The sequence below is a fragment of the Protopterus annectens genome, chromosome 8.part1 (assembly GCF_019279795.1).
Source record: "Protopterus annectens isolate FY-2018-M chromosome 8.part1, PAN1.0, whole genome shotgun sequence".
Lineage (NCBI taxonomy): Eukaryota > Metazoa > Chordata > Ceratodontiformes > Protopteridae > Protopterus > Protopterus annectens.
This window is the reverse complement of record NC_056742.1, coordinates 97,222,315-97,246,196: the sequence shown is the minus strand read 5'-3', so window position 1 is coordinate 97,246,196 and position 23,882 is coordinate 97,222,315. Positions and strand designations below refer to the sequence as shown.

Here is a 23,882-nt window from a genome sequence, read left to right as displayed (position 1 = left end):
GGTGGCTCCTCCCTTCCAACCTGAATCAAGGGAGGTCATTCTGTTCCCCCCTCCTGTTGCCACAGTGACCACGGACGCCTCCCAGATAGGGTTGGGGGGGCATTATCTGGGCAAGACGGTCCAAGGCACGTGGCAGGATCACGAAACCCACTTACACATCAATGTGCTGGAAATGAGGGCAGTGCTCTTAGTGTTGCAGGCACTGCACACCTCTCTTCCCAAGAGTACCATCGTGGTTTTCTCAGACAATATGGCAGTGGTTTGGTACCTAAACAAAAAGGGAGGAACCAGGTCTTACCCCCTTTGCAGAGAAGCCTTGAGAGTGTGGCAATGGGCGATTGGACTTCCCTGGAATGTGCGTAGCTACCAGGAACCTCTGGGAAGCAATATGATAGTAGACAGGCTGAGCAGAGTTATTCTGATGCCTCACGAGTGGTCCCTAAACAACCAAGTAGCGGCTCGCATTTTCTCCAAGTGGGGTTTTCCCTGCTGCGACCTTTTCACCAGCCCCTGGAATGCGAAGTGCAGCAACTTCTTCTCCCGGATTCCCCCTCCAGGGGAGTCGCCCAGGGACACTCTAGTCCACAATTGGCCTTCCGGTCTACTCTACGCCTTCCCACCGGTCCCTCTACTACCAAAGGTGATTCAGAAGGCGACCCGCTTGGGAAGCAGCATGATTCTGAACGCTCCACACTGGCCCCGCCAAGTTTGGTTTCCCTTCCTCCGGAAGTATGCGGCGGAGGATCCTTGGATTCTGGATCCAATTCCAGACCTCCTGACCCTGAGTTCGGGTCAGCCCCATCCTTCTCTGCGGACTCTCAAGCTAGCGGCTTGGCTGCTCCACTTCCGACCTTAGTCAGACAGCATATCCTCTTGCAGCAGGTGGTCCGGATCCTGTCCTCTTCCCACAAGGCCTCCACTAAGGAGCTACATTCCAATAAATGGAAGAGGTTTGCCGTTTGGGCCCAGCGGCACAACCTTGACCCTCGGACAGCCCCGGTTTCGGCAATACTAGAGTTTCTGGCAACACTTTTTCAACAGGGTTCCGCTGTCTCCACACAAAGTACAATTGGCAGCTATTTTTAACTACCATGTTGCCTTTGAGCCCTCGCTCATGAGTCATAAATTGTGCAAGGCCTTCTTCAAGGGAGCTTGGTTACTTCGCCCCCCGGTGTCACAACCTGTATTGCCATGGGATCTCAATGTGGTTCTACGAGCCTTGACGTCTCCTCCCTTCGAGCCGCGGCCACTTGTGACAAAGTTCTTATCTTGGAAGACCGCCTTCTTGGTAGCTTATTACATCAGCCAGAAGGGTTTCAGAGATTCAAGCCCTCTCTATCAAAGCTCCTTATCTGATCTTTCATAACGATAGAGTCTCCCTACGGTTGAACCTGTCTTTCCTTCCTAAGGTTTCCTCTGCTCTTTGTCTGCAACAATCTATAGAGCTACCAGTTTTATTTCCAAATTTTTCCGGTGAAGCAGAATACAGACTTCATCAGTTGGATGTGCATAGACAACTGAGGTTTTACCTAGACAGGACACAACAGCACAGGAAGTCAGACCAGTTGTTTGTGGCCTTTGCGGACAACAGAATTGGCAAAGCAGTGACTAAGTCCACTATTGCCAGATGGAGCAGGGATTCCATTTCATTTATTTATACATCAACAGGGAGGGACCTCCCATTTCCAGTTAGAGCTCATTCTACTAGGGCCATGGCAACTTCAGTGGCCTTCCACGCCAGACTGTCTGTGGATGAAATATGTGCGTCAGCCACTTGGGCTTCTCCACATACCTTTATTTCTCATTACAAATTAGATGTGGCATCCAGGGATCGGGCGTCCTTTGTTCCACAGTGCTCAGGAGTGTCTTCCAGTGAGCCTCCCAGGATAAAGGTGCTAGGGACCCTGTCCCATCTGTCAAGAATGTAGGCAAGACAGGAACTCACTACATCTTTTAGTTATGTACTTACCATAACGATAGATGTATGGGATCCATCTCGCCTACATTCTTACATAACCAGCCTCCTTCCCCCTACCTATTGGATCTGGAGGAAACTCTGTTGTTGAGGTTTCCAGGAAGTATTATTTGTCCTCTCCTGCCTTGTTTTTCTGGTTGGTTTGGTGCTTGTGGATGAGTTTTTTGTGGGGCAAACAAGATCTGGGGGTTTGAGCGTGGTGCATCCCGGGATATGGGGTTGGCCCAGCCAATAAGAGACTTCGTGCTTTAGTATAGGCAGAGTCAGAGCCCATCTGTCAAGAATGTAGGCAAGATGGATCCCATACATCTATCGTTATGGTTAAGTACATAACTAAACGTTTTTGCATTAGCATTTTGTAATGCTCTCAGTTCTGAAACTCAAATGTTTCACTGGTTTAGTGGCTACAATCCTCAATAATTTACCAGAACAACACAAACTTTGAGGGAGAGACCAAAATTATGACGTAAAAATCTGGACAGTTGAGCGGTATGAATTATGTTCACTGTATACAGCAGTATTTCACACATCTGCTTAAAAATAATACAGGATACCTTTTTTCCATTTCAGACTAAAAAATTCCCCTTGTGCTTGAATAAGAGATGCCTTTCTACTCCACAAACCATTATATTTTTGACTCTATATGGCCTATGTTATTTTGTTTTCAAGGTGCGTTGACCTACAGCCCCATCTTTTTACCCACCAGTTATCTGTATGCCACCAAAGACTATGCTGCACTGAATACACAGCTTTGCTGTTACAACTGCACATAATTAAATTCCCATGTTCTGCTCAGTGATACTTCCTGATAAAAGTAAATAAGCACTCAGTATTTCTACTTTAGCTTCCCTTCTAACAAAGGAAGGTCTTACCAATTTTAACTACAGTCTCACTTCCTAGAAACATTTCCTATAAACTCTTTCACAATCATGGTCATTGCTCTACATTCATTCTAACTAATTTTTTACCCATCACATTTATAATAGATGCTCTGCAAACCATATACGAGGACATTACAGAAGCAAGCAGTTATCAGCACTCAGTTTTGACAGACAAAAAATTCAAAGTGCTTCAGCCTACCTTCTTACTGCATCCTCTACAGGGAGATTTATAGCATGAAAGCTGCTTATCCACATTAGAAGCTTTATCCACTTTTTTAGGGTCAAACGGCATTCGACAGAGTGGGCAAAGGGGGGATGGTACCTGAAGGCACGGCTGCAAACATTCTCCACAGAACCTAAGAAAAAATATAAATTCATGATAATTAAAAAAATGTTAATTCGTGGCTGCAAAAAAATCAGAAGTCTAAAATACCACCAATGTGAACTTAAATTTCAAGCAACCAACCCTATTTGTAAGGTAGCAGAAAAAGGAGAGAAAATACATAATGCAATATTTTTCATACAAAATGGGAGTTCAAAGTCCCTCCTTTAAAATACAGGCTACCCGGGCTGCATTACCCAGCTGGCCTTTGAGAGAGTCTTGTGATTCTGCCACAAAAGCTATAAAAGGCAAAAAAGCTTAAGAAAAAACAGAAGTTTTACCTCTTTAGAAAAGTACCCAAGGTGTACAGATTTTATCTTGCTAAAAATAAATAAATTGGGAAAAAATAAAAGAAGGTAAGGAATGAGCTATATACTTAATATGTCTTATGCTGCCCGACTGAAAGAACTCCAGCTCTATTCAGTCTCATACCGCTTGCTCAGAGGTGACCTGTGCCTGACATATAAGGCCATGTCAAACCCAGATTTGATGAATATGCTTCACCTCAAAAAATCTAGATCCCTCAGAACCACAAGGGCGGGAGACTTAAACCTTGACACGGTTATAAATAGAACGTGCTGGAGGGACAGATTCATCACCCAGAGACTCCCTATGCTGTGGAACAAAATCCCGGTACATGTGAGGCAGAGCACCTCTCTGGTCTTGTTCAAGAGGAATCTTGACCAATGGATGGGAGATTGCAGATATACCCCAGGGATTACTTCAGCATCACTGCTTGACAGAGGCACAGCAAAATGATAGGCATAGTTTTTATTCAAACTAAAGGGGTGGCGAAAGCCACATAACTATGGGCTAGGCTTATAAATGCCCTTGGGCAGATAGCCTAGTATGAACCTATGAACCTATGAACCTATGAACATAACAAATCTGTAAACAAAAACTGCCCCAGAACCAACAGGACAGTTGATGCAACAAGTTACATGCTAGCAATTTTTTCCAAGCTTCCTGGAATCCTTCTCTTTCCCATCTTGCGACAAACATGCTGTACTCTGTGATCTGTTTCAGAGCTGTAGCAGCAAAGAAAAGTTAAGAGAGAAAGAAGGGAACAAATAACTTACACCAAAGATGGAGATGGAGAATGGGCGTACGGAAGACAGTCCTCAGATTTGTAAGGGGGCAGTCCTTCCTCTGTAACAAGCATGGGAGAGTTGCTAGCTAATCTTCCAGGACAGACATCCTCAAAGGAACACACCATCTCTAAATTCATACCAAGATCTAGGGATCACATTCAGCTCAAAGTACCCTGCAAAGGTGCTAAAGGAATACCACAGTGATGCTTTACATATATTGCCCAAAGCAGCATTACAGACAGCCACTGGACTGGCAGAATGAGCCCTTGGACTTTACCATATGTTACCTCTCAAAATTCTGTGCAGCATACTAAAATCTGGAAAGGCTTTGCTTGTAAACCTTTTGGCCCAACTTGGTTCTTAACCATAAAAATAAAGACTTGGTTGCCCTGTACAGATCTGGTCCTACTTGTACAGAACCTGTGAACATGCCATACAGTGAAATAAATTTTCCTTATTATTTGAACAGTTGGGAAATAAATTGGCAGGTTTACGGCTTTGTTTAATTAGACTCTGTGGCCATCTTAACCATAAAAGTATTAGTTCCAAGCTTCACCTTAGCTTTATGGAACACTAAAATAAGGGGCTATGAAAAGAACTGGCAACTTAGATAGTCTCCTGGCTGAAGTACTGATGGTCTTCCAGGACATGTACTTCAGGTCTGTGGAGTAAGGGAATCTGAATGTAGGAAATTTAAGCTTTTTTTCCCCCAAGATGAATAGTAAGCTATAAGAGAGAACTGGTTCTCAAATAGAGGGTCCAGATGCAAAAAGTTCACTGGAAGAGGGATTTACAGACCTCAAGGGAAACGAGACAAGAATCGGTCAAGAATGAAAATAAAAGATGGTAGTCAAATAAATGAAACAATATCCAGTGAGGATCAAAATTTTAGAAATGCAGTCCACAACAGAATGGTCAGGAGCTGAAAAAGAAGTCCAAGACTTTTATGGAACACCCAAATGAAGGGGAAATAATTAACACACTTATATGGGCTGAACATTTTGGGGAAAAGGAAATGGACTATACCATGCTATCTTAAAAGGTCAGTTACTAAAAGAATTGGAGAGTATTAATGAGTGAAGATCTGGGTGAGGTTAGCTGAATGGGTAAGAAAGAGCTGGGACAAGGATGCAGGCATGGTTTGGAGAAGGGGAAAAAAACAAGAGTTTCAGCACTCAAAGTGAGAGAGAATCAGAAACTTATTAATAAGGCAACAGCCTAAATAGATACATTGTGTGGTCATATGACACACAAAAAACACAAACCAGTTTCATCAGTGTGTAATACAAAAAAGCACCATCACAACACGTTTAAATACATATAATCACAATGATTTGATCCACCCCTATAAAAGTAATTAAGAAATTAAACATGCTCATTCACACCTACCGAAAATAAACCCCCTAGTCTGATAATCCACGTTTTTTTCTTAACATGTCATGCCAACCAACCTTTGCAGTCCTATTACCTACAATCATATCAATAATATTAACCTAAAAAGTGCCATAGTGTTTTATAGTGTGCTTATAGAGTGCACTGGACATGTGTTTACTCCTAATGTCACTTAAATGCTCCGAAAGCCTCATTCTAAAAGGTCATGATGTTTGTCCTATGTAGAAAGCACAACAAGGATATGTAACTAAATAAACCACCCAATCTGTACTGCAATTCCCAAAAATTAGAATATCAAAAATCTTGGACATATTGCTACTGTCTGCACAACATATTTACAAAAGGTACAATGTCCACACATTAACACAACCCTTAACATATCACCATCCAATGTTGTTTGGTACAAACAGCTATGTGGAATTTTATTCTTATAATGGTTAAAAAAACCTCCTAGTGTTTTGCTTCTCCTAAAAGAGAAAAGGCATCTAGATGTTACAAATCTTTTAGCCTATCCTCTGCTAATAAACTGTCCCAGTGTTTCTGTATTAGGTCCATAAAACTAGAAGTATTTCGTCCATAGCTTGTAAAACACCTGATGACATTGTTATCTTTATGCTGTCTGTCTCGATACTTTAATAGTGGTTTTCTATCACTGGTTTGAACAAGCTGACTAGTTTGAATAATCCGAGGTCTCCAATATCCTCAAGCACAAAATCTAATAATTAGCTCACTCTGCTGTGATAAAAAAAAGTCTCATTAGAAGAACAAATCCTGCAAATCCGTAAAAGGTAAGATTTGGGGATATTACTTGCATACAATGTCTCTGGGATGAAAGCTAGATGCATGTAATAGGGTACTGAATTGTGGGCGTTTACGAAAGACACTACTTTCCAATGTGCCTTCTGTCTTATCACAAACATTCACATCTAGAAATGAAATCTGGTTAGTGTCATAATGTGTCATAAATTGAATCCCCCACTTATTATCATTAAGATATTCCACATCAGACTTCAATACCATCCAGCAGTCATCCAAATACACGCACCAGATGTCAATCTCATCTAAAAAGATTGTGATCAACTTTCACATACGACTTGTTGCTCTAGGTAACCCATAAAAACATCTGCACAAATCGGTGTGAAATCCGCACTCATTGCCATACCTTTCACCTGGAGCCAAAATTCATCCTTAAAACAGAAAACGTTTTTAGTAAGAACGTGTTACGCTACACAAATAAAGTAGGTACTGAAACTAAGACTATATACTGGAATACGCTGAAGCCAATATTCCAATGCCATCAGTCTGGCCCCAATGTGGTAGATTGGTATACAATGATGTTATATCCAAAGTACACATAAACCAGCCTGGCTCGATGTTATACCCAAAGTACACATAAACCAGCCTGGCTCTGACTGCATTTCAGAGAGTATATTCAAAAACTCTGTAGTGTCCTGGACTCTGGATCTAACCCCCCCTGTAACAGTGGCTTAAGGTATGTTGTAAGAAAAGCCAATAGTGGTTCGGTCAATGACTCATTACCTGAAACAATGGGTCTACCTGGTGGTCGATGAAGATCTTAATGTATTTTGGGAAGCAGGTAAAGTATTTGTGATATGGGGTCCTGTACTGTTAGATAAAAAACAACTTGCTTGCTTATAATGCCCTCACTTAAAGCTAGTTGAAAAAAATTATCAATCTCTCTCTTAAATTTATAAAAGTGGGATCAATTGCCATTTTAGCATAAAACTTGCCATCACATAGTTGGCTTTAATCCGTAACCACAACATCCCCTCCTTTATCTGCAGGAACAGTGACCAAATTGGTATTACTAAGAAGACTACTTGGAGCTTCAACTTCCATTTTATTCTGTTAGAAGAAAAACTAGTACCACTTCTCAACCTAAAATGTAGATCTTTTAGAACACATCACTGAAAAATAGCCACATGTTTGTTCATAGGAGGACTAAATGTAGATGAACGAAATCTAAACTGATTATAACATTGAGGGACCATCCACTAGTCCCAAATTGAAACTAAAGATTTAACATACGGCAAAAAGAAAACATAATTAACAAAAAATTTCAGACACAATAAAACCAGGGATAAAATTAACACCTTTGTTAAATAGTTGTATTTCCACATCGGATAGTGGCACAAAAGAAATATTGTGTGCATTACATGTAGTATTTACTGAGGTACCAAATATGTAGCAGTGTTTCTAAGGTGGAGGCCTGATTTATGTTTTCTACCATCCCTTCTTCTAATCCTAAAGAGTTAGCTAAACTACATTTCTTAGGGGCCATAGGCTCTTGTCAGTGTTCATTTTCAGTGTCTGTTACCAAGGAGGCACCCTCCCCAGAAGTAATCACCAATATTACAACTGATGGTCTTTTTTTAGAATGGATTTCTTCCTCTTCTTATTACCTGTATGGCCAAAATCATTATCAGAAAAAAACATTTTTGTGTTGAGCAAATGGTTTACCCTGATTATAATACCAGACATCCCTATTAAATTTACATATCTTTCTTTCAATAGTTTTTTTTTTTTAACCATTATAAGAATAAAATTCCATATAGCTTTATGTACCAAACACTGGATGGTGATATGTTAAGGGGTTGTGTTATGTGTGGACATTGTACCTTTTGTAAATATGTTGTCCAGACAAAAGAAAGAATTTACTAGTAGAAATACATCCAAGTTTTTTGATATTCTAATTTTTAGGAATTGCAGTACAGATTGGATGGTTTATTTAGTTACATATTCTTGTGCTTTCTACATAGGACAAACATCACACCCTTTGAAAATACGGCTTTCAAAATCTTTGGCATTAAATCTAATGAAGACATAAAAATATTGAATTACTATGTTCTGCAAAATCAGCTGCCTGTCATGGAGCAGCTGTATCAGACTTTGGACAGTTCCCAATGTGTACCCAATAAAGAGTACAGTCCAAAATGGTTCCAAGTGGGACTCCACCAAATTCACAGCTACCCAAAAGGATTCAGTGTTGTCCCAGAGGAATGGAATGATTTAAGCAGACTCCTTATGACCATTTAAAGCTTCCATGGACAGAGCAGTGAGGAGTTAAGTCACCTGGTAAAGGAATATCTCAATTTCTTGCATTCTCCAGTAAATACCTCCTGGACTCCAATAGAGGAGGCAGGTATCCTGAAAGTCAAATGAGCGCATGTCCGTAGCCTTTCTGGTCAGGCAAGACCATCTAGACAGCCCTTTTCTTGTAAGGTGCTCAAGAATTCCTTCATTGCTGCATCTTGTTCATGGAATAGGACATCTGGCAAGTGAAAGGGGATAGGAGTTGGTTCAGAAAAACAAATTAGTACCCTCTGGACATTATGGCAGTCATCCAGTAGTACTCGTTTGTTACCATGCAGAGAAATCACAAGAACACAACCCCCAACTGCTTCACTAAAAGGAAGGCCGCAACATTACTGCAACCCCCTTGCAGGCGGATCACAGCCCCCTGCTTATGCAACCCCCTTGCAGGCGGATCACAGCCCCCTGCTAAATGCAAAGGACTCTTGCTTCTGAGAACATGACACTGATGGAAGTTAGCCCAGTTATTTTACTTGTTCCCAGCAACCTCCTCTTATGATTTCTGCAGCCTGCCATTCTGGAATACATCCGGCACTACTTCCTCTTCTAGAGAGGAGAGCTTAACCCAGACAGCTGAGAGAGTTCTGCCGGTTTTTCCGTGCTTTTAAAATGCAATTAAGACAGTACAAAACACAAAAGCCATTGCAGGAATGCTATCACTGAACTTTATTCTTCAGCTCTTTCATCTCATATAACAATAAGACTCCATCAGAATAAAGGAATACATCCCACAATGCAAATGAACAGAAAAAGGAAATTATGCCAAATTAAATCAGCCAAGAAGAAATCATCATAAAAAAGCAAATATCATGAGATTAAATAATCTAGCAGCCCTTAATTTCAGCACACTTTTACAGACATTTCATGCACCCCAAGGGAGAATTTGAATGGATTTAAGCTGCCACTAAAGCTTTTTCTATTCCAAAGAATTCTCAGTCTGTGTAGCATTTTCCAAAACACAAAATAAGACTAATTTTTTTCAGAGTTCTTACAAGTAATAGAATGCTTATATAAAGCATTTTTTGAGTAACAGTTCCTAATATCATAACTCCGCTCATAAATTCATTTTTGTAATCTTCACTTGGTCTTATCAACATGAAAGCCACTACAAGTTTGACAAAGGCAATGTAGACAATGCCAGTGATGGTACAAATACATTTTGCATAAGTTGCCACCTTCTGTGCATGATAAATTTAGTTTTCAAACTATCACTTTGGAGAATAATGCAGTTTCCCCAGTCTTCAAAAAATGGTCAATAATTTGTTTGATTGCTCCACTATCTATGGAACAGTCCAATATAAATGCATTTACCTCTAGTATCATGTGAGGAATTCATCTTAGTCTGCTCCATCAAGCAATGCTTGGTTTTATGCTAGTTACATAGTTTACAAGATTCCATCTTCAAAATGTGTAACACTATCTCTCAATGTGGAAAAACAGGCAAAATGAGGAACACTTGCTAACAACTTCAAATAGGAAGAACACACTATGGTTGAAATGTGCTGTTTTTTCCTTATAAAACTCTTATTTGATGAATACGATTCAGTAACCGATAATATTAGTCAATATTTTGTGTGTGTGCGTGTCAAACTCTTTCACTGTGGAATAACGAGGAACGTGGACTTTTTAAAATCAAAATGAGCAATGTTCTTCAGCAAAATCATGAAGCCAGAGCTAGGAGTGCCATTATTAGTGCAAAGCCACATCCCACAGCTCTAGCAGGTCTTCCACGGCACTGCATGTAATACAGATAAAAAGACTGTCCACTTTTGAGGTAGGGATGAGACCTAGATCAGCATTTTCTCAATGTCCATCTGGCAACCCCTCCAACATCTTGTGCATTTCACCAGCCAAGTCATGCTGAAATAGATAATCTATGTGGTATACTCGAGTTGCCCAGAGACATGCTTCCTAAATCTGTACACAACCTTTGACTGTGTGAAAAAAGAATGGACAACAGGGCTCTGAGGTTGGGTAAAGGCACCTACAAAGATCAATGCCTGTTTTTCAGGGGGTCTCCACTCAGACAGCCCACTCTTTTGAAAACATGGTGGTCCCCACACCCATGGCAAACTGCATTCAAGTTCTCCCAATCCTTTCGGTATCTTTCAAGATGCATGGAGAACAGGAACCATGCAGGAAGACTGCTGAAAGGGCCTATAAGCTTTGTGGAGTGCAGGGAAGGAATGAGTGGTTGCCTTCATAATGGTGTGCTAACTCATACTCTCCAAATCTGGAGTCATTGTGGGGTGGGGGGGGGGGGGGGTCGAGATTTACACCTCTTCCTCATCCAAGTCCTCAACAAAAGACTCAAATAAAGTAAGATATTTTATCTTGGTAGCATGGTCATGGTAGTATGCAAATCCAAGGACGAAGAAGCCAGCATGGAGAAAGACTTTGTAGAGCTAGACTGTATAACGTCAGAGACTCCAACCATCCTGCAGCAGAAAACTTCCAACAAGCCTAAGGCCAGAGAATCAGGGTCCGTAGAGTAATTAATTATGACTTTGCGAGTGCTATCAATGCTGTAGTAGCTGGCATGGAGAAAACTGCTAGCTACATATATGCATTGATGTAGGCAGTTGAACAGATATTAATGCAGAGAAAGTGCAAACATCATCACAAAAGTGAGGCCCAGTGATAGAAACACCTTGACCACTATCAATACACTGACTACTGGTGCCATAAGGACTGTTTTTGGAAAAGCTGACATGGGTGGTAAAAGAACCAGTGACATTATAGAGGGCTAATGGTTCAAATCACTTGGAAAAGTTCAGCTGCACTGATGGTACCTGCACCAGAACTTTTGTTGGCAACATCAGTGTTTACGTTCCAAGTATACAGACCAGTGAAACTGAAGTACCAGTAAGAAGCTCAGCAGTGGGAATACTGGTTCTGGAGATAAAGTAGAGCAACTCTCAATACCCTGGTAAGGATCGGACAAGAAAAGCAGCACCTCATTGCCTACCCTGAACCTTCAGATTGGCCTCCGCTAACCTGCTGCATTATAACAGAAGCAGCAGAATATAAGGCAGACCTGTATTCCTAGACTGAAGAGAACAGCCTGAGCAGGGTACCCCAGCCACAGTACAGTCCACAAATACAAATGAAAGAATCGTTATAGTACTGACATAAGTTAGAGAAGGCTTTTTCCAGAACCTAAAATTGTGATTTGTCAGCCACAATAATTGGAATTAAATGGAGAGACACTCCAGACAAATATAAAATTTAGAAACTTTTCTCACGTTCAGTAAGGAAGGAGGAAGACATTCTCCATTTTAAATTTACTGGACTTGTGTTTTGCTGGAGAAACACAAAAGGTTAACTGTATGAAGAGATTACACTAGTATGGACTGCAGTACCATCACAAACAAGACAAGACGCTGCGTGAGCCTACTGGCAGGTTAACTGTATTCCCAAAGGGATAGTTATAAACTGAATGATGACACATCAAGAGGACAGTAATATGGCCCAAGTACAAAAATCCTCAAAAATTAAAAAATGAGAATTCAATACTTCAAACATCTAAATTTCACAAAAAGACACAGAAGGAGATACAAATACTGAAAAGCTTTACTCAAACTCACTGAAATATGCACTTAAAAACTGGGAAATGAAAAACAGCCTGAGGCTATTTTACTCTTTTGAATTCTAAGACAGGCAAAGAAAATCAGGAGAGAAGTAAGTACACACAAACATGACTGGAACAGGAGGATTCCAAGCAGCCTGAATATTTTTTTTCTGCCAAGAAAAAAAAAATGCCTGTGGCATCACTCCTATTGGTTTACAGGAAATGGATCTCTTTACATAACTTATGTACCAACCACAATATTAGATTTTGAAGAATTCCATCTTCATTAACTTCCAGAACTCTGGTACTCTCAACAGGTTCGCCTTGAGGGATAAAACTTACCAGAACACTCATACACCTCCTTCTGCCCATAATCCCTGCATCTCTCTCCTCCATCCTTTCTGACCAACCTAAATGCTTTCATCAACACACCTTCTTCACCAGAGACTGGGGGACAGACATAGGGATGGTTAACAAAAACTGAATTCTCTAAGCAGCTGTAATATTTTTTAAGCATGTAACTGAATCTTCTTATCAGATGGAAAAGTTTTCATTAACCTTCAAGCCAGAGTCCCCAGATGATCCTCCAGGGTGGTAAGCTTAGTACAAGATGCCCTTGATCACCACCCATCAAAAAGGGATATCTGCGACCTGGAAGTAATGTTTTACTTATGTCAGCAAAAGTGTTCAAGAAGGACCAGGCTGCTGCAACACTTATGTAGAGATTACTTTTGAAAAACAAAAGGGCTGCTGCTGTAGCAAAATCCCTAAATGATCAAGCCTTTGGTGCAGACAGTAGATTCTCTGCATATATATGACAGGAAAAGAAAATACAATCTGAAAAGCAACTTCCCAGACAGAGTGCCCTGTGCCCTAGTTTCTGAGAAAAGAAAGCAACCATAAGTTGATCAGACTTGCTGAGTATCTTGGCTCTTCCCATGTAACATCGCAACTGTCAGTGGAGAGTCATAAAATATAAGGGAAATTCATGTAGTCACATCAATCTTTGAAGAGAAAAAAAATGGAAGCTTGATGGAATGACTGAGATTCATCTCCGTAGCTACCTTTGACACAGAGCAAGGACAGCTCCATAAAGATTCTCTCTCCCCATCTCCGAGGAAGACCAGGTACAGAGGAGTAAGACAAGGCTTACAACTCTTGAGATCCTCTGAGCAGAGATCACAGCCACCAGGAAAAAGATCTTCCACATTAATTCTTCAGACAACACAGCTTAAAACAGGGAAACACTCAACTTCTCTACCACATAATCCAAGATCTACAGGGGAGCATGACAGAAAGACCATTAAGAAAGGCTCTGCATGTGCCAAAACATGGGAAACTGCTGGGACTGTTGAACCAACTGAATTACTAAGGGTGAACAAGTGTTGACAGAGATGACAACTAAAATCAAAATGACAAGTGCCAGAAGAGGTAGGCATCGCTTTCCATGAAGCAAAACTTCCTTGCATTTTTTTCAGCAAAATTAAACATACTTATGAGTGTTTGTCACAAATGGTGGCATTCTTATTCCATCTATCTTATGACATTCCTCATTAGAAGAAATGTGAGGGGACTCAAGATTTCGAAAAATGCACCACACCACTGGTAAAATTAAGAGCAAAGACGCCATGGTTAAAAAGTGGAAAAGTATCACAATATTGGAGCAATACTGAGCAGTGAATGGGCAGCTGAAACTGTATTCAAACAGGAAAAGTATCTCAAGTGACTCCTGTTTTTTTATTTGCATTCGTTTACAGGGATAGTCCACTGGGCCAAGGTGAGCCCATTTTCAGTGGAGGCCTGGGGAGAAAAGCTCCAGACATAATACACAGTACATAAATATAATTGTATGGCAACACATTACACGTATACTATAAAGCAATATGGTAACATGTACATTATATTATAAAGCTATACATTACATGGGAGAAGCATAGCAATACATTATATATGGGGAGCATAGTACAATCCAGTACAGCAACATACAGTAAACAGTCCTGTAAGAGCAGCATACAATAGGTCAATAAAAGACATTATCAATTTTGAAATATGCTCTGCTTAAAACCTCAGCTTTGGCCAGCTAAGATCTAGCTGTATTCAACTGGACATACAAGAGACTTGAAGTATCTTTTATCTGCACTTTTTTCAAATTATACAGCATTTTAATTGATTTGTATTGCAATGAATATTAAGTGAACTGGAAGTTTTGGCTCTGTTTTTTCAGTTAAGTTCCCCACTCACCCTTCCTGTTTCTGTTTTGGTGTTAATCTTGGTGGCTTTGAAACTGCCCGCCCCTCTTGTAAATTTGTGTTTGGATACTCCTTCTGGGCCCATCTCATTTGCTCACTCAACTGAGTGCAGTGAGATCATATTCTGATTTCAGGCACTCCTACTGTATACAAAGAGAGCATCTTGGGGGGGGGGGGGATTTTTAAGCTGGTTTCCTGCCTTTCCTGTAAGTGGTCTAGACTGTTTGTAGGCTTCTGAGACCCCAAGCCCTTCTGTGTTGGAGGGAAGCCTTCTAGCTTAATTTTTTTCTTAAACTAGCCAGTTTTCTAGTTTCAGCACTCAAATCTGTTTCTTTGAACTTAGCACTGGTTCAGAACTCGTAAGCACTAAATAAGCTGCAAATTACTACAGCACTCAACCTTCCTCACTTGTCTAGAGGAAAGCAGTTTTAGTACTTAATAAATAAGCACCTATCCAAGCATGTCTAGGGGTCAGCTCCTGATGATTTCTCCTGTCTACCTGATGAATCTGGGCATCTTGGGGCAATGCAGCAATTGCCTCATATACACAGACACCCCCTCTCCTCCAACCACCCAACACTACAACCTGTGAGAGATGCACTTATATAGCCAAACTGGAAGCAAAGGTCTCTTCACCAAAGACTGGACTAGACAGTCAAGAGGAGAAGGTAAACACTTGCACCACACTACACTCATCACATAGTCCCCCAAAACCTACCCCACCAAAACACACACAGAAACACAAAACACACACTTACATTCGCGGAGGCTCTCAATAAAAAGCCTGCCCAAGCATCAGGGACCTTCAAAGCAAAAACGCAAGCAAACTCCACCCCCCCCAACACAACCCAAATGACACATAGCCCACAAACTCACTGTGCCACTCAACCACAGCCCATAAGGCATAACAACGTACCCAACACTCTAGTCATAGGTGACTCTATGGTCAGGCACACTGATGTTCCACTCACCAGGCTAAACAAGGAAAAAAGTTACTGTCAGCTGCCTGTCAGGTGTCAGGATCCACCACATAACGCAAGCACTCAGGTCACTCCAGAAGTACAAATATGACACTGCCATTGTCCATGTTGGGGTGAATGACCTGAGACATACCTCCCTGGACTACATGAAGAGAGACATGGAGGAGCTCTCCGATCTTGCAGCCCAGGTAGGTATGACCCTAGCCCTGAGTAGCATCCTGCCATCACCCAGAATGATACCACAGTACAAGGACAAAATGATGGACTTCAACAATTGGCTAAGCTTCTGGTGTCATTCTAAGGAGATCCAGTATTTGTCTGCCTGGGACGACATGATCGACAGACCACGATGCTTTGTCAGAGATGGCCTGCACCAGTCGCCCCTGGGATTTCGGATACTGGCTAAGGCTCTTGCCAACCCTATAGTGCCTTTTTTAGGCAAGGTTCAAATGACAAATTCACCACCGTAACAGGTACAAGCAAGCAAAATCTGAAGGCAATGCTACCCAATGCTAGAAGTCTAAACCTCAAAATGCACTCACTCGAGGCACTCCTTAAAATGAAGAACATAGACATCTGTGCAGTGGCAGAGACCTGGTTCAAAGCTCCAGAGAGCATCCTTGCATTACCAGGATATAATTCATACCACACCTTTCGGCCACCTAACCCGGAACGAAGCACTAAAGGTGGAGGTGTGTCCATATTCATAAAGAATATCCACACCTCCAGGCTAGTTGCACAGCATAATGCATCTGAGATTATCCAAGTGCAACTAACTCTGGGCAAGACAACACTCCAAATTGTAGCTTGCCACAGACCCCCCAATATGCCCCAGGATTCCCACTCCTCATTTCTTGATGCACTGGAAAGTATTAGGGTACAACCAAACACCCTAATAATGGGCAATTTCAACTACCCCACCATTAACTTGGAAAACTACTCGTGTACCAACTCTTTTGCTCAACGTTTTCTGGAATTCATAAATTCCAACGCCTTGGATCAACTTATTCACACCCCCACCAGGGGCAGCAATATCCTAGACCTGGTCATTACCAACATGGACAACCAGTGTTCCACACCAGAAGTCAATTCCTCGCTGGTCAGATCCGACCACAAGCTAATCACCCTAGACATCCACATCCCGCCCCCATCCCCAATTAGGGAAACCACCATAAAAAACTTCTCCAAAGCCAACTTCACACTTCTTAAGACAGAAGTGGCAAACTTCATGACACCCATGCAGACTGACAATAGAGGTACGACTGCTGAATCCTACAGAAATGCATTTTATAAGCACTTAATCCTACACAAATGCACTTTATACCACTTACACGAGTGCATGGATCATGCTATCCCTAATAGAACCAAGATGCTAGCCTCCAAAAAAAGGAAGCCAATCTGGTGGTCCTCTGCCATAAACAAATTCTACAACAGAAGAAAAACTTTTGCAAAAAAGAGCAAAATCCCATGACTGGAGGAACTCCCTGGTCAACCTCAGTAAGAAGCTGAGATCCCTCATAAAATCCTCCAAAACTAGTTACGAAAACAAAATTTCCACTGACTCTAAAGACAATCATAAAACATTCTATAGCTATGTCAAGAATCTCAATGGCAACACTCAAATCTGCTCTGAGTTACAGCACAACGGCACTAAATATACAGAACCAATTGATATTGCCAACATCCTGGCAGATAGGTTCAGTGCTAACTTTACCCCCTCTCACCCCCTAGAGGGCCCATCTCTATACCAGAAGAATGCAAAGTTCCTGTAATCACGGCTGCAGAGGTAAAAAACACACGCTCCAAAGCCAAGAACACACCATCCATGGGACCTGACAATATCCCAGGCTGCGCTCTACACGAACTACATAATGAACTGACACCTTACCCAAGTACCATGTTGAATCATAGCCTCACCTCAGGCTTTGTGCACACTGAATGGTTATCCCACTCCACAAAGGGGGAGCCACGACAGACCCCGGGAACTACCGCCCCATTAGCCTGACGAGCCTGGTCTGCAAGGCCATGGAACGTATCATCATGGAACTCATAAATAATGACATTGGTAATCTCCAAACTCTGGACCCTACCCAGTTTGGATTTGTAAAAAGCAGATCATGTCTCCTAAACCTGACTGACTTCTTTGAAGCAGTCACCAAAGCCATAGATGAGGGTAAAGTGGTTCACAAAGCTTATCTAGATCTCGCCAAGGCTTTCGACACCATCCCCCACTCTTGAATTATAGATAAGCTCACTAAACTAGGTATAAATCCCTATGTCACAAGATGGGTTGCCAACTGGTTCATGGACAGAACTCACACTGAAAGTAGTGGACTCCAAATCAGACTTCAGACCAGTGACAAGTTGAGTGCCACAGGGTTCAGTCCTGGGTCCTCTCCTGTTTGGTATCTACTTCTCTGAAGTACAGGCTAACGAAGTTCGCAGATGACAGGTGGACAGTAGTCTCTCCTTTGATAATCACATCGCCACAGTGGTCAGGAAATTCTTCTACATGGCTCACCTCATCACAAAAGGTTTCTCATCCAGAAAAAAAAAAAAAAAAAAAAAAAGGTAGTCATTGTTCCCCTCTACTCATCACTCAGACCCATTATAGAGTACAACGCCCCTTTTGGTATGTACCTCACAAGACATCTACAACAACTGGAAAGGCCACAGAAATACTTCACAAAGAGGATTACTGGCCTCAAACAGATGCCCTACGCAGACCATCTCAAAAAACTCCAGCTTTACTCCGTCGCATATCGCCTACTCAGAGGCGATCTCTGCCTAACATACAAAGTTATGTCAAACCCAGAGTTGTTCGACATGCTCCACTTAAAGAAATCCCAATCCCTCCGAGCTACATGCTCTAGGGACCTAAACCTTGTCACCACAATAAACAGAACATGCTGGAGGGATAGATTCCTGTCCCAGAGACTTCCCATATGCTGTAACAGACTACCTATGTCAAACAGAGCTCCTCATTAGCACTCTTCAAGAAAAATCTTGATAATTGGATGGGAAATAGAAAATTCACCCAGGGATCACTTCTGTGGCTCTGCTCGACAGGGGGCACAACTTCTGTGGCTCTGTTCGACAGGGGCACAGGAAAATAATTTTCTTGGGTGGCGAAAGCCAGGGTATATTTTTGGCTAGGCTTATATAGGCCCTAGGGCCAATAGCCTAGTACCTACCTATGAACCTAAGACCCAGTCCTTAAGAGAGACTTAAATCATGGTTCCTAGCAATACGTTTAGCAGTGGGTGCAGCTGGTAGATTTCTCACCAAGCTCTTCCTAAAATGTAAAATGGTAATCTAGGTAGTTTGTTACAGACCCGATGCCAGGAGGTTACATTTTAAGAGAAGGCTATGAATGTAAAAAGGAAGATGAGGGGTTCAAGTTATAGGAGCTATATCTTTAGTACAGTTGCATTGCCAACGAGTAGTGAAGTGTCATCTAATAGCACAAAAGGCAGAAAGGGTCACATGGTGATCATTTTGCTCTTTGGGGAGGGATTAAGAAGACTATACAGCAAATATGATTCCTACTTAAACACGTTTTAACACGTCAAATAAGAATATGACACATTTTGCTTCAGTGGAAATCTGTAATGGACTGACAAGGGGCTTTACTCTTTTGCAGGTTTGTGTACTTGTGTGTACAAGCATACATATGTATGTATAGACACCAATTTTATATGACTCTATGTTATCTGAAGACTCTTGACTGAAATGTTTTATATTCTACGCAATCAAAATATTGCAGGTAGGTTCCAAGATCAGATGCAATGTTTCTCTTTATACTTAATTTTTTTTTATTTATATTAGACTACTCCCCTCATGTGGGCAAGTACTTGCTGTTTAAATGTAGTTAAAATGCTCTTTGAACATGCAAATCTTTTCAAGTAAATCCCACTGTCCTGCATTAAATTATAATGTGTAGACAGGAGGCAGTTACAAAAACTGCAGCAGTAAGAACTAATTAGGCATAAAAAAGTAACCTACAAAGAAATGAAAATAAAATTAAGTAAATGTCAAATTAGCAGCAACAGCAGCGATTTGGTAATTACCAAGTGACCCCTAGCCACTAGAGTGGCACATTAACCAAGAGTGTGATTGCATCTTTTTCCAAACTTTCACTGACACATGGACTATTAAATGTGAGATCACAGATGCCATATCCAATATGACCAACAGCTAGGGCCTAGCGTTTAGAATACATATTTTAACAATAAATGGCAGAGAGTTTTTTACTCTATTAAATAAAACTATGTGAAAGTCACTCATTGATGCACTGTGGTTGGCTGTGCATTATGGGCTCTGCATTAATCAGGCAGCCTGAACAAAATTAAAATTTCTGGCGATATTTTACCGATTCACAACTTACCCAATGCACAAACTATGAAACAGAACAGTAAAAATGGTAAACTGGGTGCACAAATCTGCATATGCAACACGACCCTATACATTATATGCTGCACAATATAGGTGGTGGCTTAAAAGTAAAAACAGTGCTTTGCAATACCATGATTGCTAGACAACAGCAATCTCTCTTTTCCTCCCCCACTGCTGTGCTACATTCTGCTTACTGATCCTGGAGAAGGAACCTATCCAGTGAGGAATTTTATGAAGTTAGTAAAGAAGTGTGTAGAGAGAAATAAGGTGCCATGATTTGTGAAAAAAGTAAAAGTTTGAATTCCTCATAGCTACAGTAGCCTCTGGCCTTTTGAGTTGTATCCTGCACAGGATACAGCAACTGGCCAGTCTACAAAAAACACTGGCTCCCTCCCATGCCTAGTCTCTGTCTGCTGACTGAATGCCTAGAGTATACACAACTTCAGGACTTCTGCCCCAAATGTTCTGAAACCTGCAAAGATACCAACGTACAGCATTTTATCCCCAACAACCAAGTACAAATGGGGGTAGGTGTGGCTACTGCAGGAGTGAGGAATGTAAATGTCTACTGTTATGGTAACTACAACGTACACAACTGGTTTTATTTTCACTCACTGCTGCAGTAACCTTTGGCTATTTGGGCTGATTACCAAAGCTTATCCAATTTGGCAGGAGGAAGGATAAGGATCCAGGAGCCCCTGGAGATTCGTAATAACGAAGCCAGGCCTGGACCTGGTAAAGGAAGAAAGTACGGAGGACCATAGAATTCCCTCTAGAATGCTTCTAAAGTCCACCCATTTCCAGTATACCAAGAAAAAAAAAAAAGCTCTATTATATTGTACCTTAATCCTTTCTGGAAATATTTTACCCTGGTGGGAATACCAATGAAAAATATAGTGAAGAACAACTAACTGCACTGTCTGAATTGACACAGATTGTCCTTTCTTCCATACTAGGAATTTCACACCTGTACAGCGTTCCCAAAGGATGCAGTACTAACAAGATAACAATGAAGTTGTAAAAGCATGATCACAGTACATGGAATCTATTCTCTCTCTGTCATTCAAATTCTGAAAGAAATGAGGGAAATACTAGACTAGATTCAAGGTACAGACTAGGGTATTTTTTCTACAGATAACTCAAAAATGCATGAAAAAGCCAAAAGGGTTAACCCACCATTAACAGATTCAGTCTGAATACTCTCTTGCAGATATCAGAGCAACAAACCAGTTAGTCTAACAAAAATGAAGCCACAACAGTCAGAACAGCTGGTTCCAACCGAACAGAAATAATTAGGATCTTTACTTTTTGCTGGGAAAGTAAAGTGTCAACTGACGAACAGATGGACCTTGCATATCAGAAAAACCTCTCTGAAGTTAATAGGGTCTGAATGGAGAGCTAAGCCAGCAACCAAAGGAGAATAGTACTGCTGAAATTGAATTCATCCTCAAGTCTTGATGAGTACCTTCATGAGGTGGACTCGGTTTTTCACAATATATCACCAAGACGACACTGATACACTGTATTTATACAGCACATATCATGGACAGAAGTAGGTTCATAGATTAATACTAGGCTAACTGCCCTTGTGGGCCATTTTAATCCCAGCCAATTACACCATGTGAGAATGAAACCCTGTACCTTGTGTTTGCAAGGTAAGCACCTTAACCATTATACCAACCTCCCTTCAGTTGTTGGATGTGTCTGGACAGATGCATGCCAAAGGAGGGATTATATTCAACTGGCCTAAGAGGTCCGAGTAATGACAGACAATGATATCCCTAGATCTAGAAACAAACCCTTTGTGTATAAGCTGTGCAATACAGTAGAATTTTCTTACAACAGTGGACACCTGCTGGTCAAAAGTCAGGTCACTGTTTACATAAATTCCCAAATATCGAACAACTGGGTCAACTCTTAGGGGAGTATTATCAATGTGACACAATTGCACATTTTTTTTTGGCGTTTAGTTTGTTTCAGTCCATGACTTTGGCACCAGTTATTTATTGGGGACAAACCATCCTGCAGGATGGCTAAGGCATTTGGAGATTAAATAACTACTCCTAGCTTGCAGTTATCTACAAACTTTATCAAAGGGAGCCCTTTGGTATTGGCTTTTACTAAAAACAGATGCCAAACAGGACAGGTCACAGCAGAGAACCCGGAGGGACTCCGCTGGCAGCTCATCTCTTTGGGAGGTAATTTCCCCTATTTTGATTTCTGTCAAGGAGAATCCACATAGCAATTTACCTGCATTCTTTGTTATTTCACACCCACTGGGGTCACAAAACTGTTGGGGTTAAAAATGCACAACTCTTTTTCTGGGTGCTGTCATTTGCAGCTGTATTATTTCTCATCCTGGTGCCAAAACACCTGATGAGTTTTTTGTTGTCTAAGGATGCATAGTCCTGAAAAGCCATTGACAGCAACTTCACAAAAATTAGATTAGTTATATAGGCTAGGAAACATGACACCCTATCTCAGGGATGGAAGAAAGAACCTTAAAACAGAAAATTCCAATTTGTAAAAATGTTGCGTTACCTCAGGAACAAATTTACACTTTTGTAAGTTGTTTCTTCTTTTTTAAACAGATTATGTAATAAGTATGAGAAAACAACTAAAAATGCAACACTACAAATGTATCATTTAAACTTACTGAGAACTTTCATACAACAGTATTTTTAAATTGCTTTCATTCTAAATGAATGAAACTGTGACCCAACAGGAAAGAGCAATAGGATTAAGTACACTCACAGGGCATTAAAGACAAAAGGCATCTTTACAAGAAAACAAAACCACATCAAGACGTCTACCCCAAAAGGGCATACCCGTATAGAAAAAGAAAGTAGACACTGTGCTGCTGCTGGGTATGGACTATCTGGAACTTCACGACAAAATGAAAAACTATTTATACTTATTTCAGTTTTATGACCGCTGCAATTAACACTTTTAAACAAATACCGACAGACTGGAGTATACAAACTCTTGTTCGATAGGTCATGACATATCGAAAGGAATAAGGCAGTTGTTAGGCACTCGTCAACTCCTAGATATAAAAGCATAACATAAAATTAGCAATACTCTGCAAATCGGTAGAAACTGAACTGTTACTTAAGATTCACTATAACCTTGGCTTAGTCATTTGTCCTATGAATTCAAGAGTCTGTCATTACAGCAAAAACTCTAAACCTAAAGATCAGAACTTAACCTTCTACCCCATCTCCTCTCTATCAATTGACATAACACAACTCTTTGAATATGACAGCAACTTGGATCAGCTGAGAAATCGCTCCCCATCACTAGCTATGGATAAACAAAGCAAGTAATAGAAGAGCAACAGAGTTCCTTGTCTCTGTCACCCAGTAGGTCAAAAATTAAAAAAAAAAAAGATAGCTGGGTGCACAAGACCCAGGATAAAAAAAAGTGTCCAATCCTGGCAGGCGCACTGGTGCCAGGACTGGAAAAAATGACATGCAGAATCCTCAAAATATGGAAACATTCCTACAATGGAGCCAGGAAAGGCCCAGGCAGAGGACGGCTTCCCTGTTATAAAAGAAAGTAGTAGTTCACAAAAACTGATCCTTAACAGTCCACTCTTTCCTATGTACTGTTAATATTGTGCAAAAAGCCCACAATTTCCAGACACAGATATACAAAAACTTTGATCTGTTTGGAAAAGTAGCATCTCAGGAAGTGCAAAAATATAAACAACAAAACCTAGAGATTTTGAAAAGATTAAAAAAGAAACGTGGTCATGGAAAAGAGAGAGATCTGATATGCTGCAATATTTATGCAAAGGAGAAAGCCAAATTAAATTAATATAAAGAAGACAGCCCCAAAGATATTCAAAGA

General features: G+C 41.0%; 1 protein-coding gene across 2 annotated transcripts in view; it reads right to left on the bottom strand.

Moving 5' to 3' along the window:
- The window catches only part of RNF166 (ring finger protein 166), a 341,673-nt gene that overhangs the window by 283,990 nt on the left and 33,801 nt on the right, over positions 1-23,882 (bottom strand). For both annotated transcript variants that reach the window (XM_044081706.1, XM_044081707.1), the window contains exon 2: positions 3,056-3,212. In XM_044081706.1, coding sequence (XP_043937641.1) covers positions 3,056-3,212 — 157 coding nt within the window. The remainder of the gene's footprint in view (positions 1-3,055; positions 3,213-23,882) is intronic.